We start from the raw sequence: 12253 nt of genomic DNA on the forward strand, positions 1-12253 counted from the left end.
AACAATGATTTCAGGAATAGATTTCTTTGTGCCCCTTACCCATTTAGCCCTTCCCCCTTCCCACAACCCCTCCCGTAACCCTCAGTTTGTTCTACATATTTATGAGTCTCTTCTGTTTTGTCCCCCTCCCTGTTTTTTATATTATTTTTGCCCCCTTTCCCTTATGTTCATCTGTTTTGTCTCAAAGTCCTCATATGAGTGAAGTCATATGATTTTTGTCTTTCTCTGACTGACTAATTTCACTTAGCATAATACCTTCCAGTTCCATCCACGTGGTTGCAAATGGCAAGATTTCATTCTTTTTGATGGCTGAGTAATACTCCATTGTATATAAATACCACATCTTCTTTATCCATTCATCCATCGATGGACATTTGGGCTCTTTCCATACTTTGGCTATTGTTGATAGTGCTGCTATAATCATGGGGGTGCATGTGTCCCTTCGAAACAGCACCCCTGTATCCCTTGGATAAATGCCTAGTAGTATGATTGCGGGGTCCCAAGGTAGTTCTATTTTTACTTTTTTGAGGAAGCTCCATCCTGTTTTCCAGAGTGGCTGCACCAGCTTGCATTCCCATAGCTTTCACTCTTTTTATTTCCATTTGCTCATCCCTTTCTTTGAGTTATCTGTCGTCTTGGTTGTCCTAGAGTTCTGTTTTAGTCTCATATTCTATTTGCTCACCCTCATTAGCATTTTTCTATGATTTCTCAGAGTTCTTACGCATATCCTGTCATTGTTATTCTTAAGATGTTAAACTTTTGATTAGGTAAAATAAAGGCTAAAAAGTTAACAAAATTCTACACGCCAAAAACATGCCCCCAAACATGTAAGATTCTTGTAAGTTTCTACTTACCTATCTCCACTGGCATTAGAATTGATAAATTAACAAGAGTGGTTTTCATGTGATTGCTGGAGGCATTTGTTGACACTCTCAGCTTCACCTTGAGGAATTATGGATGGCTCTACACACACACACACACACACACACACACACACACATACACACACATCCCTGTGTAAACATAATGGCCAATACACCTGAAGATTCTGAGAAAAATTTTTTTTCTAACTCATGATTAATTTTTGGCTGGTGCTTGCTCTGCTCTGAGGTGTAGCATTTACACATTGAATATGGGAAATCATCTCCTTCTAAGACCTTCCTGATTATGCTTCTTTCTCCACAGGAGAGTCCATTCACTGGAGCCAAAAGCCTACTCGGTCCCTGGATGCCAGACCTTGGTCTGAGCCTGAGGCTGTAGATGTGGAACTTACAGCATATATCTTATTAGCCCAGCTTAGCAAAGCCAGCCTGACTCAAAAGGAGATAGCCAAGGCCACTGCCATAGTGGCTTGGTTGGCCAAGCAACGCAACGCGTATGGGGGCTTCTCTTCTACTCAGGTAAATAACCCACTCTCCAACCTCGACTTATCAGGTAGTATTAGTCCTCTGTGGAGAGAGGACAAAACAACAAACAAACAAAAACAAGACACAAAAACTATTGCCCTTGACTTCTAGGTCAATAATTCTATAGGGTGGGAGGAAAAACGTGTGAAAAATATATAGGGTTCATAACAAGGGTCATATGAACACATAAATAGTACTATATGTACTTAATTCTCTTCCTTTGTAGAATATGAAACATAATGGAATAAAGAGAAACATTATAAGATCAGTGTTTTATGTGTGAATAGGACATATATAATTATGACTATATTATACATTAACAGATTAGAAAGCCAATTATGGAGTCAGAAACATAAAAGCAAGATTTTACAAGTATACTTCCTTCTATTGCAGGTATTGGGAAGCTAGTAAGATATACAGTTTCTATTTTTAAAAGTTCACAAACTAGCTCTTTCCGCCATCTTTTCGTGCTGCCATAATGGTGCACATGAATGTCCTGGCAGAGGCTCTCAAGAGCATTGACAATGCTGGAAAGAGAAGCAAACACCAGGTTCTTATTGGGTCGTGCTCCAAAGTCATCATCGATTTCTAACTGTGATACTGAAGCATGGTTGCATTGGCGAATTTGAAATCATCGATGCTCACAGAGCTGGGAAAATTATTGGAAACCTCACGGGGGATGGGGGAGGCTAAACAAGTGTGGGGTGATCAGCCCCAGGTTTGATGTACAGCTCAAAGGTCTAGAAAAATGGCAGAATAATTTGCTCCCCTCCTGCCAGTTGGTTTCATTGTACTGACAACCTCAGGTGGCATCATGGACCATGAGGAAGCAGGATGAAAACACACAGGAGGGAAAATCCCGGGAATTCTTTTCCTAGGGATAGAATATGCTCATGCAAATAAAATGCCTCACTGGACTCTTAAAAAAAAAAGTTCACAAACTAGAAGTAAAGTTCGGAAAAGCTCTATAACTACAGAGCAGGATTTGGTTATACCAGAAAGAAACAAAAGATACAAAATAATGCACTTAAAAAGGGAAAGAGAGCTTACAACAACTTGAAGGATAAGAAAAGTCTTCAGGGGAGTAGCATTTGAGGTAGATCTAAAAGCATATGCAGGGGCACCTGACAGGCTCAGTTGGTAGAGCATGTGACTCTTGGTCTTGGAGTCGTGAGTTCAAGCCCCACGTTGGGTGTCGAACCTACTTGCAAACAAACAAATAAATAAAAGGATATGTAACATTTGGGGGGACAACTATTACAAGGAAGGAGAAATGGCGTGAGCAGAGACAACAGTTTGCAAAAGTATAGAATGACTGTCAGGAAAACTGGGTTAGCCAATGCATAACGGGACCTCAGTTTAGAAAGTTCGGACAGGTTTATACCATGGAGGCCCTTGTGTATTCAGACTCAAGATTTTGCCCATTCTGAGAAGCTATTAATTTTTTTAACTTTGTGTCAGAAAGATTAACCTGTTACTTACTGTTACTTAGTGTAGGGGATGGTTCTGAGGAGAGAGACACTGGATTTGAAGAGATAGGACACTCTTTCATTTGTCTAGGTTAGGGGTAAAGAGAACTTGAATTCGGTGGCAGTTGGGAAAAAGATGTAAAATCGCATGATATATTCAAATAGTATCATAAAAATTGTCTTAGATGATTATAAAGAGAGTAGTCATTAATTCATTTGTTCTGCAAATGTTATTAAATACATACCATATCCAACTCACTGATCATACAAAATAATCAAAAAAACATATTTCTTGGGGCACCTGGGTGGCTCAGTAGGTTAAGCGTCCGACTTCAGCTCAGGTCGATATCATGGTCTGTGAGTTCGAGCCCCACATCGGGCTCTGGGCTGATGCCTCAGAGCCTGGAGCCTGCTTCCGATTCTGTGTCTCCCTCTCTCTCTGACCCTCCCCCGTTCATGCTCTGTCTCTCTCTGTCTCAAAAATAAATAAACTTAAAAAAAATTTAAAAAAAAACCCCAAAAAACTGAGTCCTTAGGTTTTAAAAAACAAAACAACAACAGCAAAAAAACATATTTCTTGTCTTTGTAAAGATTGTATTCTGACTCATTGAAATTAGGGCCAGTTTCGTTGAGGATATAACATGTAAATAAGACCTGGAAAAAGAATATATTTTAACTGATGAAGTGTGTGATAAAGATGTTAAGAGCACTGAAACTGAATATGGTAATGCCTTAATAGGAATTTTAAAAAAATTATATGGCACTGGGGCACATGGGTGGCTCAGTCACTTGGGTGTCTGACTCTCGATTTTGGCTCAGGTCATGACCCCAGGGTCGTGAGATTGAGCCCCGCCTCGGACTCTGCACTGAACGTGGAGCCTGCTTGAGATTCTCTCTCTCTCTCTCTCTCTCTCTCTCTGCTCCTCCCCTGATTGCACTCTCTCTTTCTAAATAAATAAATAAATAAATAAATAAATAAATAAATAAAATAAAATAAAATAAAAAATTATATGGCACTATCCTTCCTTCCTGCAAGGAAATTCTTGGCCAAAGATCAGGAAGGACTTCTTTCTTGCTGAGCCCTAAATAATTATGATATACAATTTCAGAAAGCCGTGAGTGAAATGTTTAGAACTCTCAGTGACAGATACATGTCAGAATTGCTTTTCAATAAAATCCTTAGCTATTACAAGAAGGCACATATCACCCACAGTAGTTTTTCAGCCGGTGATGAGGTCTCGTTTCTTGAATTGTTTCCACATATTGGAGCAATAAGGACCTTTTGGGATCAAGTTCACAGAGAGTAGATACAAAGTTGTTTGTAGATAGTCAAGCTACATAGGAATCACTCGTTCGCAGCTTCCCCAGAGTGGGTGACCTGCCTTCCTGTTTTTCCAAAAAAAAATTTTTTTAATGTTTATTTTTTTTTAAGAGACAGAGAGACAGAGTGCAAGTGAGGAAGGGGCAGGGAGCGAGAGGGAGACACAGAATCCGAAGCAGGCTCCAGGCTCGGAGCTGTCAGCACAGAGCCCGACGTGGGGCTCGAACCCACCAGCCGTGAGATCATGACCTGAGCCGAAGTCGGACGCTTAACCGACTGAGCCACCCAGGCTTTTATACGATAGTATGATGTCTAAATACAGCTGTTCTTTTTCATTTGGGATAGGAAGATGTGGGGTTCCCTTATTCTGTAGATACTGTACAAAGTGTCGAGCATGTAGATATTCTCATAGCAGTAAAATATAGCAATTTGCTGGACATCTCGTTCTGTTTTTTCTTTCCTCTAGTTGTCACTTATATAAATCATATTTGCAGAATGGAAAAGTTCTGATGCCTTGCCTTCTTGGTGGCAGCTTATCTGTCTTCTATCCAAGTGAAGAAAAGATGGTCACATGGCACAGTGGCGAAGAAGCCTTAGTTCGCAAGGAAGGGTACCCTGATATCCTCTCCAGCTGTGCCATAGAAGATCATTACACAGCTAAATGACTTTGAAGAATGTGCAATTTTTAGGGCTATTATGTTACTGCTATTTCCTCTCCAAATAAGGAAACTGTAAAATATATACTGAACAGTTACCCACTTGCTTCTAACTATAGCCCATTCTGAAGCTAGGTTTGGTTGAAGACGAATATGAGATGAACCCGATAACCTATAGATGTGTCATAGCAACTTGATGACAATTTTCTAGACAGGCAAGATATGATTTCTATGTCGGTTTCCCCAGCATCGATGAACGTGGCTCTTACATACTTAGAAGAGGCGTCATCCACACTAGTGAACAGCCAGACACGTAGGTTATCGGGTTATTTGAAGTTAATTCCAGTGGCTCACAAAATGTAAGCATATGCCCCACCGTTTTCTTCAGGATACTGTAGTTGCCCTCCAAGCTCTTGCCAAATACGCCGCCACTGCCTATGTGCCATCTGAGGAAGTCAACCTGGCTGTGAAATCCAGTGAGAATTTCCAGCGTGCTTTCAACATTCAGGCTGCCAACCGGTTGGTATTTCAGCAGGAGACTCTACCCAATATCCCTGGAGCGTATACCTTGGAGGCCTCGGGCCAGGGCTGTGTCTACGTGCAGGTAAGCAGAGATCCATGAGAAAGAACCAGCACGCATTGGGAAGGAGAGCCTGCGGGCGTCTTTGCCTCCAGTCGAACCTCCTGTCTCATTTGTGAAGAGAGTAGTTTGAGCTGTGCAATAGTTAAAGTTCTTCCCAGCTCTGATTTGGTTATCTATTTCCTCCTGCTAGACGGTGCTGAAATACAACATCCCCCCTCCTAAACTTGCGGATACCTTTAGTCTTAGTGTGGAAGTGGGAAAGGATACATGTGAGCAAGTTACTTCACCTCGATCCTTGGTGCTTACTATCCACACCAGGTGAGAAAAGCTGAGCTGGGGGGGGGCACCCGGATCATAGAAGCTGGTGTGTGTGTGTGTGTGTGTGTGCGCGCGCGCGCACGTTGGGGCTACAGAGTCTGCTAAGAGTGAAAATAACGGGTTGACACAGATGTACCTCTTTCTGCCCTTAGTTATGTGGGGAGTCGCAGCTCTTCCAATATGGCCATTGTAGAAGTGAAGATGCTTTCTGGGTTCAGTCCCATGGAGGGCACCAATCAGTTAGTAAGTCTGTTCTTTCTTCTTCATTTAACAAGCTCTAAAAGGACATAAATGATCCCTAAAAAGCTGGTGAAATGGGCTTCATGGTCTATCTATCTATCTATCTATCTATAATCTATCTATCTATGCATGTATATATACAACTCATAATTACATTATTTCAATGGGCTGCAAAAGTGCATCAGATGTGTTAAATGGAAACTGGAATCATCTTGGTTCCTTTGTCTTACCTTTTCAGTGTATATTGTTTCCTTGATCATGACAGAGCTTTGGTATAGTACCCTAAGGGATAGGGAAGGCTCTGGATCTTAGTCTGTTTTCTTGTCCCCCTTTCTTATTTAGCTTCTCCAACAACCACTGGTGAAGAAGGTTGAATCTGGAACTGACGTACTGAACATTTACTTGGAAGAGGTAGGTGTTCAGAAACTGAACCCAAGAGCTTGATTCCTTATGTAGCTTTGCAACTTCCCTTTTAATCTGTATATATTGGTGTCACATGCACAGGGATGAGGGAACCGAGAGAATGGGTCTGAAGCCACGAAGTGAATTCTACCTCCATGTTGTTTACTATAAAATATTCTTATTCACCTCCAGGGCAGTACTAACAGATACATCATGCTAGCCATCTATGTCATTTATTTTTTTAAGTTTATTTATTTATTTTGAGAGGGGGTAGGGGCAAAGAGAGAGGGAGAGAGAACCCCAAGCAAGCTCTGCCCTGTCAGCGTAGAGCCTGATGTGGGGCTCGATCCCAAGAACCATGAGATCGTGACTTGAGCCGAAATCAAGAGTCGGACACTTAACCAACTAATCCACCCAGGCTCCCCGCTATCTATGTCATTTAAAAATGTGTCGGCCAAGATGTGACCATTTTAAAATAAGGTGGTCAGGAAAGGCCTCTCTGAGGAGATGTTACCTGATCAGAGACCTGAAGGAAGAGAGAAAACCACTAGGAAGTAAAGAGCCTTTAAAAAAAAAAAGAAAGATTCTGTTCCTTTGGCCACTTCAATTAATTTAGTGGAGGAACCATGGGTTAGAGTAGACCAAGAATGGAGGGGACTTTGTCACAAGAAGGCCAGGAAGCTGTAAGATCCTAAGAAGAAAGAGTCAGGAAGTTGGCAGAAGCCAACATCTTGAAGACTGGCGTAGGGCAAGAAGGGACAGGTAGAAGGGTTTCAGGAGATTTGGGTGAAGACAAGAGTCTTTTAATCTCCGCATTACAGAGAGTGTTATTTTCTCTTTAGTTTTGATATGATGTTTTGTCTTTCTTCTCCACAGCTGAATAAGAGGACTCAGGCCTTTACCTTCACCATCAGCCAACGTATGTTGGTCACTAACCTGAAACCAGCAACCATCACGGTCTATGACTACTACCTCCCAGGTGAGGGCTGAGCTCTATTGTATCTCCCAATGTAGTTCTACCTCGCTCTTCATGCTATCTCCCCTAATTTTACACATACTCTTTCCCAAGCAAGTAGCATATAATTACATTATTTGACCTCCTAAAACATTGCATTTTAACTGTATGTCATTTTTAAAAGTCTTCTGCACTAGCGATGTTTTACGACGGTCCACAGACCAAAAGGACAAGAGGGACCCTTGTTCTTTAAGGCCTGACTATTCGTAATGTTTTTGCTGCGATTAAGAATTTACCACAACAGTAGTGTTTGGAACTTTCCCGTAATTCGGAATATGCTCATAATATGCTCATTGCGTCTAGGGATCCTCTGAACAGGGTTAAAGCAGTAGCTTTTATGAAGTACTTTCTCTTTGAATGCATGAGGGCCCTTATGTAATAATATATGTCCTTTCATCTTACAGGTGAACAGGCAACAATTCAGTACTCTGATCCTTGTGAATGAGGTAAGGATGAGCTTTTGCGGTAGGGTGATAGTATTCAAAAGTTAAGGGACCTTCTTCTGAGTTACTGTTATTACCTTTGGGGAGCTAGTTTTTGATAGAAAGTGGGCTTTCCTTTTTTCTTTTTCTTTTTTTTAAATCTTAAATCCTTTTTTCTTCTTGAAGTAAGCTTTACATCCATCGTGGGGCTCAAACTCTCCACCCTGAGATCAAGAGTCACATGCTCTACTGACCGAGCCAGCCACATACCCCCCTTTTTTGGTCCTAAACTCTTTTTTTTTTCTTTTTTTAAAATTTTTTTCATGTTTATTTTTATTTTTGAGAGATACAGAGACAGAATGCGAGTGGGTTAGGGACAGAGAGCGAGGGAGACACAGAATCGGAAGCAGGCTCCAGGCTCTGAGCTGTTAGCACAGAGCCTGACGTGGGGCTTGAACTCACGGACTGAGAGATCATGACCTGAGCCGAAGTCAGATGCTTAACCCACTGAGCCACCCAGGCGCCCTGGTCCTAAACTCTTAGAGAAAGAATAATAATCTTAGGTCACACCAGAAAAAGTTAATAGTGGCATTTGTGGGAGGGGTTCTATGTGGTTTTTAAAAACCAGATTTTCTTCTCATTGAAATTGATGAATTTTTAAAATTATTTTTACATTCTACATCTTTGTTATATAAAAATACTAAGGGAAAAGTAAAGATTATTTGATCCTGCTCCTCTGAGATAACACTATTAATAATCTCATTGCGCATTCAGGAGATTTTCTTGTAGGTAGGAAAAAGCTGAGGGAGCAGCTGGATGGCTCGATCGGTAGAGCATGTGACTCTTGATCTCCGGGTTGGGAGTTTAAACTCACCTTGGGTGTAGAGATAACTTTATTTATTTATTTATTTATTTTTTAAAAATGTTTATTTTTGAGACAGAGAGAGACAGAGCATGAGTGGGGGAGGGGCAGAGAGAGAGGGGGGACACAGAATCCGAAGCAGGCTCCAGGCTCTGAGCTGTCAGCCCAGAGTCCGACGCGGGGCTCGAACTCACAAACCATGAGATCATGACCTGAGCCGAAGTCGGAAACTTAACCGGCTGAGCCACCCAGGTGCCCCTAGAGGAAACTTTAAAAAAAAACAATTAAACAAATAAATAGGAAAAACTCTTTTACATTCATGAAGACTTTCTGAGTATAATGATGTCTTCTTTCCCCCCGCCCCCCCCCCTCCTCTCCCAGGATAGAAGTTGGAAAGAGACTAATTTAATCCCTTGTGACATTACTGGACAACATTCTTCTGCCTCTTAAAGCAAAACTCATTCAATCAACTAATTTGATTTCTCTGATTGACTAGTGAGTGTGTAACAGATGAGCAGGCTTGAACCTCAGCTACTTTCTTCCACTTCACAGATGCATAGATGCTGGAATAAAGGGTTGGGGCAGGGGGATGGGCTCGGAATAATCACCCCAGGGAAGAATTACCTGGAAAAGACCCCTGGGGGAGGAGATGTGATTTAGCCACAGGGCGGGGGACTCTCCAGAGAAGATTTGGAAGTAGAGGGGGATCCAGGGAAGATAAAAATGTCTTTCCGGAGGTTAAATCTAAGGGGAGATGTAATTTAGCGCTTTGGGAGTAGATGAAAAAAATTTTTTTCCTTGAAAAGAAAACCCGTGTCCTTGACTCTGTGCGTCTTGCTATGGCTCCCAAAGGTTTTGTTGAAAGATAATAATCATCCTTTAACCAGAACTCATATTTTGGCTTCCTCTTTAAACCTTTTGACCCAGACACGTCAGAGAATCGTCTTGCCGATTCTGGGAGGGGTCAGAGAGTCCCAATTAAGGGATTGTGTTCAGCCAGCTGTCACTGCAGGGCAAAATAGTGATTGATAACAAGAGAAGTGGCTGGCCAGGATTCCCTATCTCTGCGCTTCTCCTTCAGGATTCCCCCAGCCTCTTCCGCTAGGGGATACCTATCTTTGTGTAAACTGTTTCTGGAAGCAATGTTTTTGTTTTAGAAACGGGTCTGGAGGCAAAGGTATGGGGGGGAAAGAGATGAATAGTATTTAAACAGAGAAGAGCATCTAGGCAACCACACCTTTTCACCCTGGATATTCACTCTCTGATCTCGCTCCTTTGGACTGTAAATTTTGACCAGAAGAGCCAGGGGAAAGTAAGTTCATGATGTAGAGATATTTCCATAAGCCCAGGGCCATATTTGCAAAAATTGTTCATTTCCTGTCTCCCCCCACCCTAGACTCTGCCCTGGACCTCCTAGTGAGAGAACATGGGGAACATACCCAAAGGAGGTCATCCCCAAACCTGCTTTACCTCTCAGGTATCATGGAAATTAAAGAAAAGAGGGCACTCATGAACGCTCCCCCCACTCCTGAACCCTCTACCCTGTTACATTTGGCTCTGTGACTCCTCCCAGAACCCACCCCTTTTTGCAATGGAGGGAGATAGTGATCCTCAGGACTTAAGAAGTTATATCTGGGGGCGCCTGAGTGACTCAGTCGGTCAAGTGTCCGACTTTGGCTCAGGTCATGATCTCACGGTTCGTGAGTTCGAGCCCCGCATCAGACTCTGGGCTGACAGCTCAGAGCCTGGAGCCCGCTTCACATTCTGTGTCTCCCTCTGTCTGCCCCTCCGCTGCTTACACTCTGTCTCTTGCATTGTCTCAAAAACATATAAACATTTAAAAAAAAGTTTTAAAGAAGTTATATCTGGATAGAATATTTTAAATGAATATTTGAAATGAATAGAGTTTCTGTGTTCATTGTATCTTTTGGGCTTTAGATTGAAGGCAAAGAATATTCTTTTTTTATGTAAAATAGTTTTTTTAACGTTTATTTTTGAGAAAAAGAGACAGTGAGTGGGAGGGGCAGAGAGAGAGGGAGACACAGAATCAGAAACGTAAACATTTCTGCATATCTAAGAAGCAAGGCAACATTTCTGCATATCTAAGAAGCAAGGCGATTGTGAGGATTAAGTGACATGTCATATTATAGTGCTTATAGTAGGGACTCAATACATGCATTTATTATATGCCAGGCACTTTACCAGTTCTGGGAATGCAAAAATAAGTAAAATGAAGTTTCTGTCCTCAAATTGTTCACAGACTGGTGGAGGGAGAAAATAAATAAATCAACAGTTACAATACAGTGTGAGAGAGAAAGAAAGAAAGAAAGAAAGAAAGAAAGAAAGAAAGAAAGAAAGTGGGGGCGGGGCACCTGGGTGGTTCCGTCGGTTAAGCTAAGGTTAAGCTAAGCATCCAGCTTTGGCTCAGTTGATCATGATCTCGCAGTCTGTGAATTCAAGCCCCATTGCATTGCGTGCTGACAGCTCAGAGCCTGGAGCCTGCTTCTGATTCTGTCTCCCTCTTTCTCTGCTCCTCCCCCACTCATGCTCTCTCTCTCTCTCTCTCTCTGTCTCAAAAATAAACATTAAAAATTTTTTAAGAAAGAAAGAGAAAGAAGGGAGGAGAGGGAGAGGTAGAAAATACAAAAAGCTATGGGATTACGTAGGAGAGGCACCTTCCTAGACTGAAGTGAAGGAGTGGTCAGAATGGCTTTTCCAGGTTGATGCCTGAGCTGGATGAACAATGAGAAAATGAAAGAGGAAGCAAGTTTGGGCAAAGTGAGCTACAAATGAAAGACAAAGAGGTAGAAGAAATCATGGGTATTTCATCCAAGTAGTTCAATGCAACTCATGGATTGTGTGTGTGTGTGTGTGTGTGTGTGTTTAAAAGTGAGTTGAGGGGCGCCTGGGTGGCTCAGTCGGTTGAGCGTCTGACTTCAGCTCAGGTCATGGTCTCACGGTTCATGGGTTCAAGCCCCGCACCAGGCTCTGTGCTTGACAGCTCAGAGCCTGGAGCCTCCTTTGGATTCTATGTCTCCCTCTCTCTGCCCCTCCCCTGCTTGTGCTCTGTCTCTCTCTGCCTCTCAAAAATAAATAAATGTAAAAAAAAAAAAAAAGTAATAATTAAAAAATAAATTAAAAAAGAAAAAGAAAAGTGAGTTGAGAAAGTAGAGAGAAGTTAGATCCTGACTTGCTTTTTCAGAAGAGCAAGGCACCTGGCCGGCCCGGTCAGAGCATGTGCAGCTCTTGATCTCGGAGTTGTGGGTTTGAGCCCCACGTTGGGTGTAGAGATTACTTAAATAAATAAATACACTTAAAAAAAAAAAAAAAAGAAGAAGAAGAAAGAAAGATCATTCCAGCATCAGACTGAAGAATGGAGAAGAGAAGGGTGAAGCTGAAGTTCTCAAAATCATTTAGGAAACTGCTGTGGTAATCTGGACACGCGCTGGGGAACTGGCAGCGGGAGTTAGGAGAAAGGGGCGTACGTAGAAGTTACTCCGCAGGGGAGATCGCATCAGAACTTAGTGATGTCAGAGACAAAATGCACCAGACAACTGAG

The 12253-nt window shown here is 42.1% G+C and overlaps 1 protein-coding gene and 1 pseudogene across 2 annotated transcripts in view; both read left to right on the forward strand.

Moving 5' to 3' along the window:
• Positions 1-9769, forward strand: part of A2ML1 (alpha-2-macroglobulin like 1) — a 43073-nt gene extending 33304 nt beyond the window's left edge. The window contains exons 29-36 of one of the 2 annotated variants that reach the window (XM_078450110.2): positions 1186-1400; positions 5241-5456; positions 5626-5753; positions 5906-5996; positions 6336-6404; positions 7272-7374; positions 7815-7856; positions 9076-9769. In XM_078450110.2, the coding sequence (XP_078306236.2) occupies positions 1186-1400; positions 5241-5456; positions 5626-5753; positions 5906-5996; positions 6336-6404; positions 7272-7374; positions 7815-7855 (863 nt within the window). In that variant the 3' untranslated portion in view covers position 7856; positions 9076-9769. The remainder of the gene's footprint in view (positions 1-1185; positions 1401-5240; positions 5457-5625; positions 5754-5905; positions 5997-6335; positions 6405-7271; positions 7375-7814; positions 7857-9075) is intronic. The other variant, XM_078450111.2, reaches the window with a different exon arrangement.
• LOC132695191 (small ribosomal subunit protein uS8 pseudogene) lies at positions 1882-4861 on the forward strand (annotated as a pseudogene).
• Positions 9770-12253: the final 2484 nt, after the last annotated feature.

The sequence above is a fragment of the Panthera onca genome, chromosome B4 (assembly GCF_046562875.1).
Source record: "Panthera onca isolate mPanOnc1 chromosome B4, mPanOnc1 haplotype 2, whole genome shotgun sequence".
Lineage (NCBI taxonomy): Eukaryota > Metazoa > Chordata > Mammalia > Carnivora > Felidae > Panthera > Panthera onca.